We start from the raw sequence: 24,219 nt of genomic DNA, 5'->3' as shown, positions 1-24,219 counted from the left end.
AATGAATTGCCAAAGAATCAAACCAAACACAAAACAAGGTGTTTCATGTTATCTAGATTGACCCTTCTAAATAAAGCTAGTGTTAGTTCACAATTCCACTACAGATTCACCAAGTTTAAATCCTGCAACAATGGATTGAGTGCCCCATAAGCAAACAGAGAGCTGGGCATTCTGCTTTTCACAGGGCTCCTTCTAAGGGGTCTTTCCTTGTAAAAATAACATCCAGTCTTTCTGAGATTTACAGTAATTTCTGATCAGTCTGGGAAAAATCATTCAACTGCAAAGCATTGCCCCCTGGCTTCCAAACAACTGTGGCTCTTCCCACTCTCCCACCCCCTGCCCCTTTACTTCCAGTCACCACCTAGTTAAAGGATCTTTAAACACATAATTCACCGTAATATTTACATACACACATATCCTCCTGTAACACAAACCCAATCTACATGAACTGAGTTCTGCAACAGTCAAGTGAGGGTTTAAACTCACTAGGAATAAATTCCACCCCACGACGATGCCCTAGAGGTGGATGGGCATTTTCTCCCCTCCCATTATCAGCACACAGATCAGCATTTATAATAAAACATATTCCAAGAAGGATGGTAGAAGGGTAGAAAAAAACAAAGAAAGAGCAGTGTGTTTCCATCCATATGGAAGTAATGGTGTACAGACTCCAAATTCTACTGTAGCCAGGTAGATAAACAGCAAAGCAACAAACACAAAAATGAGTGGCGTGGTAAGGACCAGCCCTTTGCTCTGCACTGTAGGGGTGGAGAAATCAGATTATTTCTGCTGGTCAGCTGTTCAGGTCTCATCTGCATAAATCTCTCATCATAGCAATGCATCTGCCGAAAAGGAAAAGAACTATGTGACGTTAAAAATATCTTTGTGCTTTTTCTTTCTTATTTTTTCTTTAATAAAGAGCAAGGGAGGAATATTAGAAAGACTTTTTATTATTATTTTTTCCTAATATTCTTAGGTAAATTCTATCCCTGTACTTGTGTATCTCAGACAGTGGAGTAAAGTTGCTTCATGCAGAATCCTTGTTTACAAAGATGTTTGCAATGTGTGCAATACAGTCACAACATTCCCTTTGCTGCCACCGAAGATAAAACTGTGCTAAAACCCGAGATTGATGTTAGACATACAAAAGAGAAAAGAATGATCAGTTATTTAGACCATTTTACAATTTCACTGATACATTTCTACCCTGTGGAAGAACAGAACTAAAATTTCTATTACCATTGCTTACATTTTTACTCCAATACTCTTTTGGATACAGCAGTTATTAGAGGAAAAAATAAAAGAAATGCACTTAATTTTCTCAATTTTTTACAGAAACCCTGGGTGATACTACAAAACACCCTGGGAAATTCCCCTCTATCTCAATGGCACCATCAGTAATACTCCAACTGATGGAGACTCACATAAAGTTTGTTGGCATATGGTGCCACCTAGCCAGAAGATGTTATGCATGTCATGTATTACAGATTTAAATAGGATGCCATAGACACAGAGCCCTCTCCCAAACAAGCCAAACATGAAATATCTACCAGATACACAAGAAAGGAATGGTGTTCATATCGGATTAAACAAATAATGATATACATTAAAAAATCCACCAAACTGAATTAAGTTTTTAAAATTCTTAACATTTAAATAGGACTGTAAGTTTATGGACATTTACTGGTTAGTTCAAAGCTTTCCGACATCTATGATCTTACCACCTGCAGCGACAAGAGCAAATAAGACACAGTGTAGAAATTTTTTACCTTTCAAATAAGCAGAAAAAGGACTGGCAAATTGCTTCCTAAAGCTTTTTTCAAATGAACCAGAATCATTTGGAAAATGCAAGAGCATACCACTGGTAGAAGCATAGGCACATACACCAATAAGGTAGATGAGCAAGGGATTCTCTTTCAGCTCAAGAATCAGTAAAAATGCACTGTGACAAACCAGTTACTGAAAGAAGTTACTTCAACCACTTCCTTTAAAATTTTAGCTTTTTTTTTTACCAGAGGCTGCCCACTCAAGAGTCCAGTCTTTCTATAAAATACAAAAGAATGAGATTTCTCAAAGAAACATGAAAACTTTTTTTGCGGCATTTAGTGAGCCCAGTCATGCGTATCAGTACATTCAGCAAACAGGGCACAAGTAAATGTCTGCCATTTATGAGAAGGCACCACAGCAAAAGCATTTGTATCTGCTTCTGGGAAGAAGTTTTGCCCTAAAAGCATTTTTTTCCTGGGGAATGCAGGCAGTAGGCCTATTGAAAAGATTGTCCAGCACCCATGGAACTGCAGTTGGAGATTACTGTGCATAACGAACACAGCTTAAGGGCCAGATAGGCTGAATAAATAAGAAAACCTTCCTTAGGCTCTCTGGTACAGTAATGATGCAAACAACATCCAGCCTTTTACACAACCAACTCACAGAGCCCACATAGGTCCATTTACAGAATTTCACAAAATTTGAATGCATTCTGTCTGAAAGCCAAGGTGAAGGCATCAAATAAGATACTCTATGTTGTTTCAGTTTTCAGTAGTTAACACTGAGATTTAAACAAAAATGAAAACAAACTAGCACAATCCTCTTGGGGGGCATTTTAAACATTCTACTGTGGAACTTTATTCAAGAGCTAAGGCAAGCAATTGAACACGAAGTGTTTCAGTAAAGAAACCAATTGTAATTATAATTTAGAGTCCATTACAGGAATCAATTTATATTTACTGTATGAGAAATTTGACCTACTGTAATAGAGATCAAAACCACATTAGTTTTAAAGACACTTTTCAATTAAAATTGCTTAGGGAAGCAGCACACTGACACAAGGCTGTGTGACCATGCAAACCCTTTCCAACAATACTGTCACAGTGCAGCACATCATCCATGTTACTTCCAAGAACCCACAGTCATGATGAGTCAGAATACAGGAGCAGCAAAGCAACCCAAGCATGTTGCCACACACATTCCTAACAATTCCCAGACAAAAAAACCTCGCTGTGTGCTTTCTTCAGCTCTCCTGCTTGGAACGAAACAATCTTTCTATTTAGACTTTATCAAGACTTTGCTATCAATTATCTGATGGACTTCCTTGATAGTTCCTAAAAACTGACAGGTTTTTTTGTTTAGAGCTACATGTGGCATGATGAAATTAATCTTTTGAAGCAGCACATTAATTCAACCCAAAACTCTTTAGTATTTCAGACTTAGTAAAGGAAGGAAACTTTCCCCTGGCAAGAACAACATATTTGTTATACATCAAAACTGCTTTTCTATTTTTATTAATATTTACATAACAATGTAAATCTATAACATTTGTCTGCTTGCATATAGCAATAGTACAAAACCCTTCAGTTTCAGTATTGAAGTATTATAAAAGTTTTATTTTGAAATAATTGAAAAGCACACCTTATCCAGTATTTTTTCCATCCTGTGAGATATACACATCGTATTAAAAAATACAAGTCTTATCTTTTCCTTGTGTTTCAAGATACAAGGGATCACAAAAACATTAATCTTTTTCAAATCCAGGGTAGAAGTCTTGTAAATGAGCATTTTACTGCAACTACCAAGGACTGTTATTCTCATATTAAGTGGTCTCTACTGTGATTAAAAAAAAAATTAAAAAATATTGGAAAATGTTTAAAAACCAACTTGTGTAGCATTAGGTAATGGAAAACAAAAACAATCCCAATTCATGTAGTTCTTTGTTCCTCCTGGGAGATGTTCCGGTTAAGACCTGAACAGAACTAGCAGAAAATTGTGCTGGAAACATTTATCAACTGCTGCCATGATTCTGGGAAAATTATCACTTTTCAGTTTCTATAAAACACAAATTTTTCTAACACATTATTTGCTGTTTTTCAGTCAAGATTTACACACCTGTAGATAACAACGTCCATTAACAAACAAACGGAAAGCAGCTTTTGGTACACTGCTAACAACATGATGCACTAACTAGTTTGGGGTTGAGGGTTTTTTTGTATGCTTGTTTAATCCTGTATACATGATAATATTATACAGCAATCCTCACAGAAGAGGACAAAAATGCAGTTTCTGTCATGGACAAAAACTTTATAAAAACATAATACAATTAAAATACAAAATAAATACAGTTCATGTCATATTAGTTACTTGTAGCATTTGAGGTTTCTGGAGACTGAAGAAATTCATAGGGATCATGAACTATGTCTTGCTGTTCTCCAACACTCAGATGAGAAGGGCTTCCTGTAGAACATGGGAAAAAAAATTAAAACCTTTAAAAGTAGAGAAAAAAAATTAAGTGGTATTTATACATATAAACAACATGGTTATTTCACTTGTTCCTTTTAGACTTTTAAAGCAAGACAGACATTTAAATTACATTTAAACAGAAAATTATGGAAAAGAAATCTCAAGATTCTTAGTAGCACAGATAATTTTTGGAAAACTAGTCATTATGCTATTATTCTGTGTTGAAAAATTATACAAAATGCAACTGAGTATCACCCATCCAATCTACCGTCTCAGAAATGACACCAAATTGTTAAGCAGTATGTCTTATGCAGTTGTAGAATCCCACTTGTTACTTGCTGCATACAACTGTGCTGAAGTAAAATAACCATTATGCAGTCCTCAGTATTACTAAGGGCATTAAATCCAAGTGTTTAGAGGGATTTGCCAGTAAGTATCAATTTACTTCACAATTACTTCAATCACACCTAATCATAAAATAGGAAACTACAATTAGTGTCCTTAATTCTGGAGGTCAAAACTATGTCTTGTTAGTTATCTTTGCCACGTGGACTTAAAAACTAAAACACGATTGGTCAGCACAGTTTTATCAGAGTGATTTCCCACAAAGACTTATGTAAATCACAATGAAAGTTTAAACCAATTTCAATTAGAGGACAAATATTGCAGCTTCTGTGACACAGGTAACTTTACCAAGGTGATGTTGGTCTCTTTCAGAGGTATTGGAGAGGGAACTCAAATTGGATGATGGTCGGGATCCCACTCTGTCAGCTTGAGCTTCATGAAGGTCCTGAAGCAGCTTAGTTGTTTCATCCAGATGCAGATGGTTATCATCATGATCAAGCTCCTTCTTCACTTTTCCTAAGAGCCACCAACCAAACCCCTTAATTAGCAAATACACACGAATTACCAAATCACTATAAAAAAGTTCTAAACTTAATTAACACAAGCATTGTCTGTTACACAAATTACCTCAATCTTGCATTTTCCTTCACACTTTTAAAAAGCAACAGCTGCACATCTGTGTAGTAATGGAAGATGAAGGAAAGTGCCACAGGGGAATGGCTGAAATTGAACTGACTCAGTATTTAAACAGTTCTAAAAGCTTAATTTATCTTCCTTACCTGTTAAACTCCAGACATGGACAGACTGACATGGGTTGGAAGGGACCTTAAAGGCCATCTTGATCCGCCCCCCCTTCATGGGCAGGGACACCTTCCACTAGACCAGGTTGCTCAAAGCTCCATCCAACCTGGCGCTGGACACTTCTAGGGAAGGGGAACCCACAACTTCTCTGTATCAGTGTCTCACCACCCTCACAGTAAATAACGCATTTAGTTTGTGGCAAAAGACAGTCAGCAAAAAGATCATTTAAATACCTAATTTAAAATACAGTTAAAATAGAGCATGAAATCTATGGAGGCAAAGAAATCCCCATCACAGAAGGTTCTAAGAACAGTATCTTCTCCAGCTACACTGATTTTGTAGTAAGCCAAATAAAACTGTGAAATGGGAAAGAACTGCAAGTATGTGCCAATATATGCTATTCTTTTATATGAAGACCTAAAAAAAATTCCTTCAACTTTAAACAGGAAGATAAACGCCTTCCCTTCTCTTTCTTAAATGTTAATTTTGCAAGAATTATGATAAGAAGTAATGCCATAAACACCCTCTGGAAGCCAACCAATCTAGAAGTATGATTATTTACAGAAAGGTCAAATACAAAGAAAATACAAGCAGCTTTCAGTGGTGACTGAAATTCATAGTAAGACTGATATGCCTAAACATTTTCTTTAAAATGGATATTTATTCATTTTTTACTGAACTGCAATAAAATTAGAGTGTGACAGCATAATCAGATCTTACAAGTGCTTTTCAAAAAGCACCTATGTGAGAAATCTGTAGAAATCTTTTTTCCCTTCAAGTCTTCAATTAGTTTGGTTGTGTTTTATAATAGATACTTCGGTGTCTTTCACATTCTGAATTAAAAGTACCTTAAAACATAAGCAGGTTGTTTGCTTGGATGACATTTTTGAAGATATTTGACCAGCTCAGCTGCCTGCAGAAATGGCAACAGTACTTTTTGTGGTATTTAAAGGATAACTACCAAAGGCATGTATTTGAAACAGCATTCAAATTCTTTTATACAATTGCAGATCAAATCTATCCAACACCAGAAGTTTCTTCTGATTTTTGTTTTGGGATAGTCTGAGTGGCAATATGATTGAGTTTCACATACTTTTCTAATTCCCAGGTTATTTTAAAAAACATCATATGAAGCAACATCACTTCTGAGTCAAAGCTCCACACTGATTCTTAAAATTTATGTTACTATGAACACATAAAATACAAGCAAAGCAATTAAAATAGTTAGGTACGAATACTTTGGTTCCTTCAGTTGTGCAGGAAAAGTTACCTTGGATAACACACAGATGTCTCAAAGAAAAAACAGAGCAAGGTTTCATTTATCAGCCCTAGACTTTTACCTGTGTCAAATGCAGACCTATTGCTACTTTTCAGACACTTTTTTTAGGCTTAGCAAATCCAGCTATCATTTTGTCTAAATAGTACAACTAAACCATAACTGGTATCTTGTGTATTGAGTTACTTACCTAATGAACTTAACATAGAAATATCAAGAGATACATCTGAATATGGCTTCATAGAGAGGAAGTCCAAGTCAGAAGTGTTACTGTCTCCAGCAGATTCTCCAACCTATTAAAATACAAGAAACAGAAAGACTAGCAAGAGTGACAAGCTGTCATATTAACTTTCCAATGTCTAAGGCACAGATCCATTCTCTCAAAATTGTGTATCTTAACACCTGAGACTGCTGCACCCATAATCATCCTGGCTAACCTGAAATTCACAGACCACTCAAAAAGGTTCCCAGACAGACCAGTCACATGAACGGCTAGGGATGCTCACTGTAGTCCAGGTCTTTTACCTCATGATCCAAGACTGGTGAAACTCAATTACACACTCAACTCATCCATGTCTCATGGTGGAATCCCGGCAGCTGGAAGTATTACCAGTGTCCCTCATCTTCTCCATGTGTGAACACTGGATTTATTGAAATTTTTAGTACAGTGGGCCTCCATCTTCACAGTATCAGCTGGAACTGGCCTCTCTAGTATTTTTTCTATACATTTGGATAATGAAATACAGCCTGCACTGCACAATTCCCTTTCTTTCCACACCTGCTGCAATATTGCTAATGCAATGGCACAAAGAAACCAGAGTCACTAAGCTTCAAAATCAATTCTAAGAGAATTCTCTGAGGATCCCTATTCCAGCAGGAGAAATGAGACACTCACATAAACACACAACCAGGTATTATCTTTTAGAAATATGAAAATGAAATGTAGCATTTTTAAGAAAAAACTTAACCAGTCACCTTCTAGAGAAATCCACACCTTTCCACAAAACCCAAGGAATATTTATAAAACTATAAATTTTTTTTAGTTGCTATATTGTGATCCACATAAATTTTTATGTGAATTGTCATGGAATGCAATGTATGTCTTCTGTTGTCATAAATAATTTGCAAAATAAAACCTGTACTATTTAAAGAAAGATTTGATTAGTAGCTGTAAAAGCATAAGATATGCATTATCTACCCATACTTTCTAATAGACATTTACAATGCATGTGGTAAAACTGATTAATATTAATGGGTTTTTTCCTATTTTACAGCAGGCTGAATCTCCAATAACCATCAGCAGATGAAGTATCTCTTTTGGATTCCTATGTGATCTTTCCGCCTCTGAGATTTAGTTACTCATGCTGAAATAAACTGGAGGATACAGAACAATAAAGCCACCAACTAAAACAGACTGAACATCAGATAATTAATTTTCAGTACTGAAACCTTATCCTAGATACTGTAATTTCAATATGCTACCTCAGACAATGCACAGAAACAAAACAATGTCTCAATACTACTTTTTCTTTGTCTTATGTTTCTTTTCCTGTTGTTCCCCTCCCCTACCCCCCCAACCATTTTACCATCATCTGTTTGGAAGAATCCAGACAGGTATTACGCAACTTGTGTTCTTCTTTTATAAGAACAGGAAGAACCTAAAGAACAAAGAAATACTTTAGATCTTGGCATTTCATAGCACATACTTATATTTACTATATACATAGCACATATTTATATTTACTAAGAATGTTCCCTGAGTCCCTGAGAATGTTTGTGTAATTTACTGGTTTTCCACAATGAGGTCCTGGACCACCACAGAATATTGTCACATTTTGTGATGTTTGAGCAGAACCTTCACACAAAAAAAGACCAGCTCTTCTCTAAGGCAACCACATACTGTCATGCCAACAATTTGTAACTAACCAGGACAGCCTCTCTAGGAATAACCTAAAGCCTCTTCTTTTTCATATACTCCACTTACCAATTTTTTCTGTACTACTATACACATTAAATAAAATAAAGAATTTCAATGTTGGAAGCTCACAGAACATCACTTTCTCTGCTTTAAATGCCAAAACACTTTTTCCAGTTAAAAACCCCAAACAAACAGATTGAGTATCAGCATAACTTACTTTAACTTCATCCAGTGGTTTTACTGGGATGTTTCGCCTCTGGAAAGAAAGAATACCAACAATTGCTTATGTTCAACATATGAGAAAGACATCTTTCTTGTACCATTTCAAGTATATTCAAACTTCACACAAAAAAGGAGGCTAGAGACAGCTAACTTTTCCACGTATCTGTAATGCAATTACAATGTAATAGTTGCTGTTCTTAAGTATTTTAGTATTTTGCATTTTAACTGATCTTTGAGCCCCCTTACACTATTTCTTCTGCTCACAAACTTTATATTCAAATGCAGTATCTTAGTCATTACTTTAGTAATTTCTGATTACAAGTCATTCAAGGTTGTACTTTTAGAGATCCTAATTCTTACTCAAATGCAGCAGCACAAAATGCTCAGGCATAAAACACCATGACATATGATCACTGAAACACACTCAATGGTGTAAAATCAGTGGATATCCATATATGTCACAACCTAAGTGCATTTTCAAGTGTAAATAGCCATTGACCATTTGAGGTATCTTCAGAAATTCTCACCTGGAACAACATTCATAGAAAAACATGGCAAAAGGCAAAGGCACATTTTATTTTAAAGCTGATTATGTTGCATACACACATTTCTAGATGTAGAAGAGTATTCAAAATACTGGGTTTTAACTTTCTGAACTAATCCTTTACATTTCTTCCTGTTATATGTACAATCTTTCTCCCATAGGGAAAAAACAGCCAGAAAATTCTAAAGGATTGTTAGTGTTTTTCACTCTATTGTCTTCCTTTTTCACACCCACCCTATTCCACTTCAAAGTCTGCAGAGATTTAGCATAGCCTCATTTCCACCATGTCAGGATGTCTAAGTACCTTCCATCTTCCCACCCTGCCTACCTTTCTTTATTCTTCAATCTTTCAGAATGTTGGCATTGTAACGAGCAGACAATTATTTCAAACTGAGTGGTATTCAAAGTCAAGATTACATGAAACCAGATTTTGCAATTTCTTTGAGCTTATTTTGTCTTGGGAATGGAAACATTCTCACTAGAATCATACATATTTCTGAGAAAACTCTCTTCTCCAATCTCAGTATGAATCTCCTCAGGAAAGTGCTTTTGTAAGTTAAAAGCTTTTCCTGTCAACACACTACATGAATGTAGAAGTTAGCACTGGGGGGTAACAGACAGCTGTACAGTGATAATTAATCTGTTCTTTCATTTTACTTCCACATTCCAAACAATTAATCTTTCCATGAGAAATATATTTTGCCTTTTAATTAAGAAAAAAACCTTAGCAAAAGCATTGCAATGTAACTCAGAAGCAGGTATGTAAGCTATGACATTGAGTGACAAGGCTGCACAAACACTATCCACTTGGTTTGTCCCTGCTATGTTGCATCCCTTGCCTCTTCCTTTCTGCAGTCACATAGTGAACCACATTGGAGAACTGATCTCGCTGGAGAAAAAAAAAGATTCCTCCTCTGTTGACTAATTGAGTCTCTAATTTGGTTCATGGTTGCTTGAACAGCTAAGCTTGCGCTGCTTAAACTGACAGTGGAAAACAAAGCATCTCACACAATATTAAAAAGCCAATAGGTTCATTCTTATTCTGATGAATTTGTGACATTTCAGTGCACCCAGGACACACCTGCTTTAGCTGATAAATAGTTTTGGAATGGTCACCGCTAGTGATCTGGTCCAGAAGATCATCAACTATTTTCTTACTGTAACTTCCAGCATCCTTCACGAATTCTTGTAAACTAGCAGGAGAGGAGATAAGCATTACAGGAAATATTTACTCTCGTCAATACTTAACTTAAAATATGTTTTTCCCCAAATACACTGCATTACACCTACATTTTCTTTGTTCTTTAACTCCTTTATGCTTCTTCAAAAAAGCAATTAAGGCCTTCAAGACACAGAGATTTTTCCGTTTTTTTAAGAGTAAAGTAGATCTGCACCTTGTTTTTCAGAAGTACCAGCAAATTTTGACTTGAACTACCACTGATGGTGGGTTAAAAAACAAAACACAAAAGATAAAAAACGTGTGATTATTTCTTTGCTTCCAAGATCAACAATTTAATGGTAAGTGGCATTTTTCTTTTCAAGTAGCTTTAACTCTTTGAAACTCCTTGAAAAACATGATTTTTTTAAAGCCACTGAAATGTATTACTTGCCTTTTTAAACTTATTTAGTACTGGGTTTAAAGCAAAACACTAAATCTGTAGCAACCTATTAACTGCAGTTGAAGACCCTAATAAGATCCATAACAACCTTGCAATAAAATAGGATAGCTTGAATGGACAAACGGAAAAAATCCCCAAAACAGTCCCCACCCCCAAAAACCCAAATGCAAACAAACAAAACACAAAAGAAAAAAACCCACCAAAAAGGATGAAAGTGAGCTTCAAATTTTATAGTGATTTATTTTAAAAATAAGTTTCGGAAAAAAAAATCAGGGTTTGGAGGGTCTTAGTTGATATTTAGTTTAACCTGCTTTGCACAAAATTGCTATGAGAAGTCAGACTTCTTAATAAGGAGGAATTTACCTTAAGGCACACTGGATTCCAGTTTCATCACCATATGCTGAGTATAGGAGCTCCATCTCATCTGGTTTCAGATCATGAAATACAGAGTTGTTTTGCAAGGAAGGTGCTGTATTGACACTTGTAAGAAAGGTTACTACACAAGTAGAAGAAAGACACAACAAATTAACGCAAGTGTAAAAGATCACCTGGGGGGAAAAAAAAAAGACTGCTTTCTGAAACAGATACTCAAAGTGCCACGTATTTTTTTCTCCAACTGAAAGCAAGAGCAGTATCTCAAGGACACTTCCAGACTCTAGAATCAGTGAAACTATTTTAACCATAGAAACAAACTCGCTACTGGAAAATCAAGAACTAAATTATCTACCCCACACCGAAAAGAACATTCATGGCCGCACCCCCTTTTATATTTCTGCATTTTGTGTTTTTGCTGCTGGTTGCCAGTCAGTTTCTGGGAAGCAGATTAGAAACTATTAGAAACTGTCAATAATACCAGGAAAAAAACCCAGAGTCCGTAAAATCCTTGTCATATGATTCAAAAATGCAAATGACCGGAAGTTTTTTGCCTTTACTCTAAACGCAGTTACTCTGGAAAAATTATTTCCCCCAGAGGAAATGAACTACCATTATTGGAAATCTTCTAGTGTGGTTATAACACTAAGGTAAAATATTAATCCATGAACTGCTAATTAAGTTATGTTTAATATGCAAAAATTTCAATTTAATAAAAACTGCATTATGCTGTTAATGGAATCATTATATATTATAAAAATAACCAACGGAATTTTCATACTGAGAGAGGTATAAACTGAAATTATTTTATATCAAGTAATTGCTCAAACATTTAATAAACACAAAGTTAAAACGTGGTCTTTGGTATTTACCTTTATTTCTTCGTTCATCTTTGAAGCCCAGCGTAGTGAAGACAGGTAATATTTTGCTTGACAGAGAACTTAAATCCACTGGGTGAGTTTCTTCCTCTAATAATTTGATTTAAAAAAAGGCTTAGAAAAACATTTCTGTTTACAATTTATGGTGAATAATTAGATTTTGCTATTTTAGAGTTGTAATTAAGATAAAGATTAAATGTCTTTTAATCTATATATTAAGGGCAGGTACTGTAATTCAGGTTCCCCATTTAAATATCAAACACAAGCTTTAAACATGCTTCCATGTCTTATCCACGAGATCTGTGGCTTACTTAAGTTACTTCACTTTCAAAGTATACAGCAGCATCTTTAATTATTTTAGTAGCTGATTCAAAAATTATCGAGATCCAGATATTACTGAAGTGATAAAAGAAGTTTCTTATGTTGACTAAGTGGTTGTTTGTTTATAGAAATTCATTACCACCACTCTTTAAATTTTCAGAAGCATAATTTCAGAGACATTAAATCAGTTTTTTTTTAGAAATAGGTAATAGTCACGAGAGCAGCCAAAATGCGCAATTTCATTCCAGAAAAATGTACTACGAAAGGAAAAAGAATTTACACAATAACAGTTACAGGCTTGTGTCTCCCAGTGTGATTCTCAAAAGCATTCATATATTCATCAGTGAAACATCAGAAAAGCTGTGAACAAATTCTAATCTCAAAAGTTGCAGAGAAGTGCTAAATCAACAGGACACAGTACCAAAACACTATGGCATTTAATTTGTTATAAATTTTCAAAACTTCTATATTTTGAGTTTGAAATTAAAACAAGGGAAAAGCATAAAACAATATAAATAACCTGCAATAGTAACAGAACAAAAAAACCCCAAAAAAACCAAAACAAAAAAAAAAATCAAGAGAAAAGATCAAGGAAGTAAAGAAAAAAAAATGAGCAAAACCACATATACTTAAAACTGAAGTTTAGCTAACAATTTAAATTAGGAAATAAAGAGGTAAAAGATTATTCTGAATTTGCATCTGTGCATTGCAGATTACACAGGATTACAGCATTTCCATTCACCTTTTGTCTGTTAGGTATTAACACTACAGTGTACTTGCAATAAAAGCTGGTCTTCCAAGCTCTTTATCAAGTCATAGCAATGCATAAATGCCTATAAAGAGATACTATTTTATTTTCTCACTGTTAGCATCAGTAAAACAAAGTATCTGAAGAGTGAAAATATGGAAGGCAAACAGAAACACCTTTGGGGTGTTTGGGGAAATGGTCTGGGTAATAATTAATGAAATTTTTTTTTTAATTAAAAGTAATTTTAAAACTCATCTATACTACACAGGATCTGTATCTACAGTTAAGACTTCAAAATCTGTTAGAACATTCAAGACTAGAAATGTTTGCTTGAAAGAGTATGGCTTTTACCTTCTGCTTCTGGATCAGATGAATTTACTACACTAAATAACAAAGTTCCATCTCCATTTTTTTTCAGATAACCGATCTGTGAATAGAACCATAAAGATATAGGAGCAATCATTCAAACTGTTCATACCCAAAGAAGGAGTTGCCCATTTACAGAGAAAACTATAAAAAGCATTTTTAGCTGTATTGAGATCTGGCACTTTCATATTCCCTTTTTTCATACAGAGAATCTTGGGTCACAACTACTTAACACCACTCAGCAAAACTTTCAGAACAGAAGACTTAGGAGCAGAAGCTCATATACCACATATAGAACACCTTATTCATTTTTCTAAATCAGATCTAAAGTTTTCACCCAAGACAAACCCAATTCCATTATCATTAGCATGGAGCCAGGCTTTCCCACTGCAAAGTCTGGAACAACCATTCTATTTAGAAGCAAAACTGTAACTCCTATACACAAAGTTACTGCTTATTTTCAAATCTACATTGAACTGCTTGTTTTCATATCTCACCCACAACTTTCTCTAATTATAAGTACTTTTATGAACACACTACCAAATTCTTCAAGAGGAAGAAATGCTGTGACAGACCTATTGAAGCACACGAGCACAGTGCTAAAAAGGCAGATGTGAAAGACAATAGAGCACACCAGGGTCTATAAAGGTAGAGCCAGATCTGATGCAACAAGAAAAGCTGATGTCAGAAGCTGACTAAACATGAATTGAGAAAAAAACCCCTGTAACCTCTCAATATAAAGGGAAAATGAAAATGGTTCTTTCCCTACAAAAATATTAGTAAATACTTCCAAGGAAATCAACCATAAATCTCCCCTGTTTTGTTTTTTATCCACTTCCATGTGAAAAAGTTTAAAACTCTCCCCATACAGAGGGCCAAAGCTAATATTGGCATACAACAGAGGTAAGAGATGCTGGATAGAGAATTAACTAGAACAGTATCTTCAAGTGATGGCAAAAGTTAGCAACAGCTGAATTCTAAGAACATGCCAGTGTTACCTAGATTCAGTGGGACATGCAGTGGGGCTCTCTAGCTGATTAACAGCCTAGGCAATTAAGAGCTGCACACTTTGAGATACTTCCATGAACACTGCAAAACTGACTGCATCAGCATGAAAGACTGCTATTGCATCGAAGAGACTGAAAAAGCCACTCTTTGGGGGTTTCAATCCTAGAAAGTAGTCTGACAACCCAAAGAAACAGAAATACACTGAAGCTAAGCCTGCACTCTCTATTCTTTGCAGTTCTACTTCCTAATCCAGGTGAACCTAAGGTGATTTCATAATAAGGTCCACTGCCCAAGAAATGGACATTTAAGTTTGAAGACACAACACCACTATTGCTTCAAAAAAAAGTTTCTTCTGCAATAGTTAAAAAAAAAAGAGGTGGAAAATGCAAGATGTGGCAACATCCTGCTTCTTTTCTTGACTGGAGTGGCCACTAGAGTGACAGATAAGAAATGAGAGCAAAGGTGGGATTAAGTCTCTGCACAATTCAAGGGAAAGAGAGTAAATGTATCTCAGCACAGATCTGTAGCAAACACCTGGAGCATTCACTCCAATCCTAGCAAGAAGAAATGCAAGGAATACACCACCATCATCACAGAGCTAAAAAACCCACGGCTCATTAGATCTTTCAGAGAAAACTGCACCAACAGCACCTCTGAGCTTGTAGTTCTAAAACCCTTCAGGTTCTGTCCTTCTTCCTCTTGGAAGAGCAAAATTCCAAACACACGGAACAATATCCAAATCACACTCAGGACTGTCAAACCTTCTATCTAAACCTAGTCAATGAAAGATCTTTGTATTTGGTACTAATGCTACAGCTGACAGCTACTGCCCATAAGTACAAAACTGCAACAGTAGTTTTGTACAGACTTTTTGTACAGACTTAACAAAGGTTACAGATTTTTCTCACTACAAAAAATAATTTAACACTTAAATATTCATTAATTCCTTGGGTGGGGTGGGGGATGAGGAATGCTAATAGCCCTTCAACCTATGCTATAGGTTCCATATTGCCTTTCCTCAGGTTGCAACAACAAAGAGTGTGATGTTATTTCAATCACTTTTAATGCTAATGGCTGCAATTCAAGACAGAGCAACATTTCACTGTTTCCTGCACGTGAACTTCTCGATATGTTCAACACACAATAAAACTTCAGATCCACTTATGACCCCCTACAATGGCTTTCAGTGGGAACTAAATGATAGACAACAGCCATATTGGTATTGCACACAGAACACACATCCCAGATGTTCCAGTCTCAGAAGGCCTAACAATAAGGCCTCTTTCCTAATGTGAAACAACAAATAGTCAGACACAAACTGGAATTGCAAACTGCCATGTGCAGTAGACCTTGCTGTTGGGTAGATATCGATTGATCCTATCCCGAGCTTCATCTGCTGCATGTTCCACTAGAGCCAGGACGTGTTCTTCAGCAGTGCTGTCTGTCAGGCTGCACGCATTTCCCTCAGGTTCAAAAATGCAGCTAAAAAAGAGAAGAGGAGGAGCTGTAGAAATTAAAAGCTAAAACACAGCGCTGAATTCTGGCTTTGCTTAATAGAACAATCAGTCTCACTCTTCTCCCAGTGTCAGTCTACTTCAGTATTTAAATGGAATTATAATCATATTATGAAGTTTTACAGCAGAAGCTGCGAACTACAAACTACTTAAGTTCAAAAATATAATTGTTTCGGTACCTTGATGAAAATTAAGTATAAAATAAAGTACGAAACAGAGACTGGGAGTAAAACTGCACTAATACAGGGTGAATGCTGTATGCATCCTTAGTCTCCCACATGCATGAATATGCTGTTTTCAAAAATTCTGAATAGGAAGATGCAGAAAAGAAATTACGTAATGAGGGACAGAAATTGTAGACAATCAGAGAAAAACCCCAACAGGCTACATTTATGATTACATCATATAGCTGCTTGCAGAAGTAGGACACAACTCCCAGTCTAACAGGGAGTCCTTTAATTCCTATGTTTGTTAGCAATGGCAACTAGAATTCCTAATCTGTATCAATCATACCCCTGCTTGTACTTGAAATTACAGAATTTAACATTTATCTTTCAGTAGATCCATTTTCATTAAGCATCAAAACAATAAACAGTTACAAAGAAGCATACCCAAGGATGGAACAGGACATAGCTATTACATAAAATCAGAAAAAAGGTAGTATTATAAAGAGAAGTGTGAAGATATCATAGAATATGGCAGTCTTCATTATATTTCGTATCTAAAATAAATGTTGTACATCGAAATATTTCAGGGCATTATATGGACATTAGACACTAGGGCCAAACACCTTAGGTACTGGGTAGAGCATCTCCTCACACCAAATCCATTTCTCTCTCCTGGGTTATCTTCTTCCATTTGCTTAGCTAAGAATTTCTCTCTGTATAGAGATTCAGATCCGATACACAAGTAAGTTTTGCTATTAAAGACAATAAAAAGATCACAGGATCATACTATTATGAGACAAATGTGTTATACGATTTTGTTTCATTGAAACTTTAAGAAAGAGTGTACACAGCAGGAAACTCCTCAACAATTGGCACTTTTTATCACATTCTGAATACTTAAAGGACAATAATTTTGAGAGAATGTTCAGAAGATTGCAACATCCTGAACAAAATTTTCAAAAACTACTTAAACATTAGGATGTTCAACTGATCAAGTTACTTTTTAAACTGTATAGAGGTCTAAGCTGCTTTAACACTTTGCAAACATTGACTTCAACTCTTCTCTGTTTTTAACCATGAAATATGAAGGCAAAAATATCTGCTATTAGATTTGATTTTCCCCCTCCAAGGGTCTTATTGTTCATCCAAAAAATAAAGTATCAATCCTACAGATGCAAAAATACAGGTGTTTAGAAGTTCAAGTTAATTAGAAAATAACTAATTAATTCCAACTACTAAAATTACATAAACATTGAAAAGAACAAGAAAGTCAATTTATGTCACAACTAATTGCAGAGAAACTGCTACCACGATAAAACTAAAGGTCATAATTTTTAACTATCTGAACTCTATGTTAAGGTAGAAATTAAAGACAGAGCAGCACTGTATAGTTTGGCAGTGTCAATTTCCTGCTCTGTGACAAAGTATAAAATTACTGCTGTCATAGACTCTATGCAAGAATTAATCCTAGGCACCACACAAACCAAATCATCATGTTTTCTAAAAAAATACAATCAATCACAACCCAAAGCACCTCCTCCTCAACTCAGATTTACAAAAAGGCGCTTTCAGTTGATTCCTATACACAATGCATTAAACAAGGGACAAATTACGCTTTCTTAATTCCCCATGATACAACAACAGATTCGTTTGTGTATGTTATCATTAGAATAGTTTCCACAAAAAAAAACCCTGTTTATTTTTGAAGATACATGTTCCAGTCTTCTATTTCCACAAAATAACTATATGAGAGAACTACTTCTTCCATCAGACATTAAGGATTACAAAAACGATGAAAGTGTAAAAAATTAAAAAGTGGCTCATGAGAACTCTAAAATACACTTTAAAAAACAATGAGACAAGGTATATTTCACTTTTTTACTTTGAAGGTTTAAAAAGAAACCTGTGGAATATATATACATGATCAGATTATTTAGGACATGACTAGTGGTGTTCTGTTGGAGTATTTTTTCCACAAAATTCCAGCTGATACAATGCTCTACAATTTAAATTCACAGTCTATCTTTGGATGTCTATGCAAGAACACTGAACAACATAAGCTGCTTGTCTATGATGGCTTCTGTTAAAATCTCATAAAATAAATTTACTAAATCTACATTAAAAAAAAAAAACTTTACTAACATTAGATCTTAGCTATAAAAATATGAATTTGTGACATGGAGGTGCCTATTAGTTGGAGGACTACTATTGCACTAGCAATGGATTTTACAATGAAGGTTGATAAAATTTCATTGGGGAGATGTTATCATCTGCTCCAGAAATAATCTCCTGTACATTCATAACCTGCCAGATAAGGTTAAAGTTAAATAAAATCACTCACTGATCTGGGGCCACTTTGCCCTCCTGGAAAGAACCTGTTACATTCTGGCACAACTATTTCGGAAAGGAAAAAAAGGGACAAAATGCAAAAGGTATTTGTGGCTATATCCAGAATAAAATAACATTTTAAACCATCAGGAGAAGAAGCCAGTAATTATTTTATACAGATATGAAGAAGAATAAAACTATCTATATGGATATTACTTGTAAGTGTTTAAAAGAATATTCAGTCATCTTTAGAACAGTTTGCTTCAAGTTGGGATTCACTGGGTTATTAACCAAGTTCTACAAATAAACAAATAAAATACAATAAAATTGCCCATTTGTCCTATGGACCTCAAGGAAAAATGCTGAAAGAAGGTTTTCTCCTCAATTCTTTGCTGCTAAGACAAAAAAAGCTGCAACAAGCCAGTAAGCATGCCTATTAAAACCTTTACCTAATAACTTCTTTATTTTGCTTTTTGGATTTCTTGGTAGTCTCTGCTTGTACAGGAACAACTTCAGGAACAGGTTCTTCAACTGCTGTGTCTTCATCACCCAAAAGAGCTGCCTGCTGAGAAAAATCCATGTCCTGCATAAACGACATGCTGCGCTTCAAAGCTAACAGCCGTTCCTAGAATCAGAAAGGACAGAGCGGCAGGGACTTAACCTTTCCCTCATAGCCAAGATGCTATGATAATGGGATGGGATGGGAATGGCCATGGCCTTATTTTGTTCTTAATGTCTCGTTTCCAATGACGATGCAACATGATTTGGTCATGGTAGCATGGCATCAGAATTTCTGCAGCCCAACTATCAAGAGAGAAACAAACAAACAAACAAACTGCATATGCAAAAACAACTGTCTATTTTACACAAAACTTACCCTCACTGTAACACATGCACGCACACACACACACACATGCACGTGCCCACACGCAGAGCAGCTCACAAAAACCTTCATTTGACAAGCCAACCACTGTATTTCAGTAAAAAGTATTTGCAACACCTTTGGACACTCCCCTACACCCAACACCTCGAAAAAATTAGAGCTTTCTTGTTTATGCAGAAATAAAATTTAAATGAGATCTTGTTTTCAAAGTTTCAGCCAGAAGTAAGATTTTACAGTAGAGTTTGATATATGTGGATCTTAACTGCGTCCACTGAAAGAAGCTCCTATGGACTTCAGTGATGCAGGTAAGGTTGTGAAGTTAAGTAAAAATTACTGAGTTATAACAAGAATGCCATCAATAAATATAGCAGCACTAACTGGCACTGCTATAATTAATCACAAAGGGGTAAAATAACATTTATAATTGTTACTAACTATGTTCCTTTTAAGTATGAAAAAATAAAAAACCCCAAAGTTTCTGCTTCTTGTTTTTAATAGGTCTCTTACTTTGCTCATCATCTTAAAGCCTGTGTGCAGTATCTTCTTGGCTAGCTTGTAGTAAACAGTATCTGGTCTGTTGTAAGTCATTGCATTATCACACATCAGTTTAAAATCTGCCTGTAAGACATAAAACAGAAGAACTGTTAACCTTTAAAGTCCTTTGTTAAATGACTGGAAGATACCACTCCATCTTAGCAGCTCTGTGAAGAACACACTTATATTCTAGCAGCAGGCTCATGAATGCAAGCCAAAAGCGGAACTGCAAAGGTTTGAGCCTTTTTTACCTCTGGAACATGCTCAGTTTTCTTTGAAACTGGCTTTTTGGTTATAAAAAATACACTCTTTCCTGAACGTCAAATTAAACGTTTTCTCCTTAACAAAATGGACCAAACAGAAGAAATGGAGAAATCCCCACAAGGACCAAGCCACCAAGGTAATGTTTCAGAGCATTTAAGCCCTCTGCCTTCAATTAACAAGACAACTACAAAGACAGAAATTGAGAAGGTGACATGGAGAAGCAAACTGTGGGCCAAGATGCAGACAAAGAAGTGTATGTAAACTACACATCTAGTGATGGCCTTTCAAGTGCTGCCAAAAAGGCCAGTCTTTTGCTTGCCCAACTTTGAAATAGACCTTTTTTTTCTGCAGCAAAACAGGTGAGCTTTCTGCAGCAACTGCCCCTCTTCTAAGTGTAGGAAAGAGTTCTTGTGGATTCTACTCTTAGACAGATTATTTATTGCCTTGTAACTAGCCTCAGCTAGTTTTAAGAAGTATATCAGAAATAAAGGCAAGCTTTTGAACAGACCTTATTCCAGAGGTTAAACACCTATGAACTCCATTTCTGTATTAAGCTTATGCCTTTGTAATTCTGGATAATTAGGTACTCTCAAGTATCTAGAATGGGAGTCCCACTCCTTTTTTTAATCTAACATGTACAGACTTTCAGCAAACTTTAATTACTTCTCAGACTACCAGCAGAAGCTAACTCCTTCAGAAAAAAGAATCTGTTAAACAATACTGCCATTTTCTTTTTTTTTTTTTTTTAGGTTTCTATCTCACCACTTTCAATACTGCAACCTTGCCTGTAACTAAACAGTCACAGAGATCCCACTCAAACTTCCCTTTTAAGTTGTTAGATAAGACAATCCAGCAAGACAGAATTTAGAGACCTGAAGGCATTGCTCATAGCAATGCTATTATGAAGCCTTTTCTATTACTTCTTATTAATCTCTATAGCATATCTAACAGAAGAGAATAATCTTTGTCAAAGCATCTGTAAGAAATGCAAAGCATCCTTTGCTCACCTTGCTGGACCTTTCAAAAGACGAAATTAATCCTGAAAAGAAGCCAATGCTTTCAGCCAACATCACTCTAGGAAAAAGCAATTCTGAAGGCAGCTAACAGACCTTCACGAATCATTTAAAGAAAATTCCTCTCCTTCGGGAGATGGCAATACCATGAAAACATTTCTTACTGCACTATCTGTAAAACCCTGATGCATCTAATAAATTATTACAGCAATAGCAACACATTAAATAACTAAGTCAAGTTGCAAATAACCTTGACAAGTAAGTTTCTGCCAGAAGACAATTTCAAATTAATTTATATGAAAAACAGGACAATTAAAGATAAAAAACATGTAGTTGTTATTGACTCATACAAGATGCTTTAGTATATCCACAGTTTTCTTGCAGACAAGTCAAAATCACATTTTAATCAATCTAATCAGGTCTAGATTAAAAAAGAAAAGGGAAAAAAAAAGAAAGAGCTCAATGGCTTAAGTCTTTGTGATAGTCATACTTCAGTTTAAGTTTAGTAGTGTGGATTCCACAGCACTTTAGAATGTTCTTGGCTCCCACAGTAATTTAGTAGATTATAGCAAAATCTGACAGAGTATTTTTTAACACACTGAATATACAAAAGTGCTCAGTTCTGAAAACAATGAGCATTCATGTAAGAAAGGCTTCTACAGTTAAAAACAATCTTCAGTTTCTTACTAGCTGTGAAATATCTAAATCTTTATTAATTCACCTTGAATTCAGTGACTGATTTGTATTCATTTGCTGCAATTTTTTCCTTCATAGTACCAAAATCCATAGGGTGTTTTATTATCATGGAATATCCTGGAGCAATGGCATCTGTGACTGGAAACGCAAAAAACCCATGAGGATCTTTCCTAAAAATAAAAACAATACATTTAGATTTATAGCAGCAAACAAAATGATCCTTGTTGTATCACATTAATGACATAATAGCACTACTTGAAAAAATACTAAAAGCATTCTCATAAAACAGATGTTTGAAAAATTTCTTGATAAGGGAGAGCATTTTGATTTCACATATGTAGACTTCTTGAAAGACATTAAAAATGTCTTTCAATTCAATTCAATGATCAATCAACTCAAGCTAGTTCTTGTATTTCTTAATTAATTGTGCACTTTCTATGTCTCTATACTCCAAATTGGTCTTTTGGCTTCACTGAGTAAAAAACCTCAATTCTTCTTGCTCGTAAGGTCCTCTACAAATAAACACAATGTTTAATTTTTTTAATTAGTTCCAAATTCAGCTCATTGCCACATAATAAAAACGAGTATTTTTTCTAAACATGACATACAGCTTTAAGAAAGCAGTATAATAAAAAGCCTCTCCAAATTAAGAGGATTATCAAGTAACCAGGTCTAAATTTGCATTGTATCTGACAGCGGACACTGAATAAAACAAAGTTTAATTAAGAGAGTTCAATCTTTTTAAGTATTATAGAACCATACCTGGCTTTTTATCCCTAAACTAAGTCATTAATATATAATAAAGTTATAATGGCAAAACACTTACTTCCCTGACAAATGCTAGAATTGCAAAGTTGATAATAATTTTCCTCATCTTTAGAAACTACCAGGTCTGACATGGCTGCAATGTTTAACAAATATATTACAGTCAATCCCTAGGCCCTATTTTCAAAGAGAAGACCAGGATAAGGAGCTGTAAAGTAACACATATAAACACACATTAGAGACTGCCAACACAGTTGAGGATACAATAATGTTTACTACCTTTGGAGCTGGCGAAGGAAGTGTTCCAGTAACTGCTGGATTGGTGTGCTCTCACTTTCAGCTGCATTTTGAGATGAAAACACAGGTAAGTGCAATGAAACAGAATACAGGTGTACTTGCTCATTTAAAAACATAAATACCAGAGAGAAAGTCTTACAGCAAGTACAGCTTGTACTGGTCCGAAGATGAACATGAAATGGCTTTGAAAGCAGAAGCACATCAGGTTTCTAAGCACACAGTACCTATTTCTTCTTCTTGTATTTTCTAAGCTTTTTCGTCTGAGCTTTTTTCATCACATTAAAACCTAGTACCCATTAAATCAGATGTAGTGCTTAGTGTAGTAGCCCTAAGAATATGTACTAATAAGATTAAAATAAGGTGTTACATATTTTTTCAGGGAAAGTGGAACCTGGTTGCTCAAATACTGCAGTTGGGAAATCCACACTCTTACAATATGTTAGCCACGCAATTTTAATGGTTTATTTACCATACACCGCATGAAATCAGCTTCTCTGAACCTTTCAGTCACAGAGTGACAAACAGACGGAGATTTGTTGGCAAGAGGTACTGATTACAATTTCAAATTTCACCTCCCATGCAGGTTACACAATAAACGCTACGGGTTAATTACCTGTTACTTCAGAGAGACTTGCTTTAGTAAAGTTTGAAACACTAAAGAAGCATCCAGAATTAAAACGCCCACTCTTTACCATGATAGAGTCATTTAATTTCTTAACCAGAATGGGCAATTTATATACTTTCCAATACCATTTCACAAGCAGATGAAAAGAGAATAATAAAGGGACCAGTTTTTAGCTAGTCATTTTATAAGGCTCCTAACTACCCAGAGACATAAAACTCTGACCAAGAAATTTCAGTCACCTTGACAACTGAAGGCCATCACTCCTCAACTTAATGCACAGTCACAAATACAAAATTCCTTGGAATTACTTGACCAGTCAAAGGGCAGTATTCCAAAGACTCATAATATTCCTAAAGACACAATTTTTTGCTACTAGGCTCCATTTTCAGGCTTACGTGTAACTGAGATCATGATGTATTTGAAAATTCTCATAAGTTTCCACTGAGTACTGTTGAGTTTTAATTATCAAGCAATGGCTACAG

General features: G+C 35.4%; 1 protein-coding gene across 6 annotated transcripts in view; it reads right to left on the bottom strand.

Annotated features, from left to right (window-relative positions):
* Nucleotides 1-1,166: 1,166 nt before the first annotated feature.
* Nucleotides 1,167-24,219, bottom strand: part of BRD9 (bromodomain containing 9) — a 25,728-nt gene continuing 2,675 nt past the window's right edge. The window contains exons 4-18 of one of the 6 annotated variants that reach the window (XM_085051760.1): nt 23,095-23,155; nt 22,076-22,220; nt 20,051-20,161; nt 19,110-19,285; nt 16,956-17,045; nt 16,001-16,133; nt 13,629-13,704; nt 12,203-12,298; nt 11,322-11,454; nt 10,421-10,532; nt 8,791-8,829; nt 8,242-8,313; nt 6,846-6,948; nt 4,927-5,094; nt 1,167-4,227 (exon numbers count right to left, since the gene is read on the bottom strand). In XM_085051760.1, coding sequence (XP_084907886.1) covers nt 4,127-4,227; nt 4,927-5,094; nt 6,846-6,948; nt 8,242-8,313; nt 8,791-8,829; nt 10,421-10,532; nt 11,322-11,454; nt 12,203-12,298; nt 13,629-13,704; nt 16,001-16,133; nt 16,956-17,045; nt 19,110-19,285; nt 20,051-20,161; nt 22,076-22,220; nt 23,095-23,155 — 1,616 coding nt within the window. In that variant the 3' untranslated portion in view covers nt 1,167-4,126. The remainder of the gene's footprint in view (nt 4,228-4,926; nt 5,095-6,845; nt 6,949-8,241; nt 8,314-8,790; nt 8,830-10,420; nt 10,533-11,321; nt 11,455-12,202; nt 12,299-13,628; nt 13,705-16,000; nt 16,134-16,955; nt 17,046-19,109; nt 19,286-20,050; nt 20,162-22,075; nt 22,221-23,094; nt 23,156-24,219) is intronic. The other 5 variants (XM_085051761.1, XM_085051762.1, XM_085051763.1 and 2 more) reach the window with 5 other exon arrangements.

Source organism: Lichenostomus cassidix, chromosome 2, assembly GCF_008360975.1.
Source record: "Lichenostomus cassidix isolate B80296 chromosome 2, HeHo_3.0, whole genome shotgun sequence".
Classification (NCBI taxonomy): Eukaryota; Metazoa; Chordata; class Aves; order Passeriformes; family Meliphagidae; genus Lichenostomus; species Lichenostomus cassidix.
Note: the sequence above shows the minus strand (reverse complement) of the source record. Positions and strands in the feature narration are given on the sequence as shown.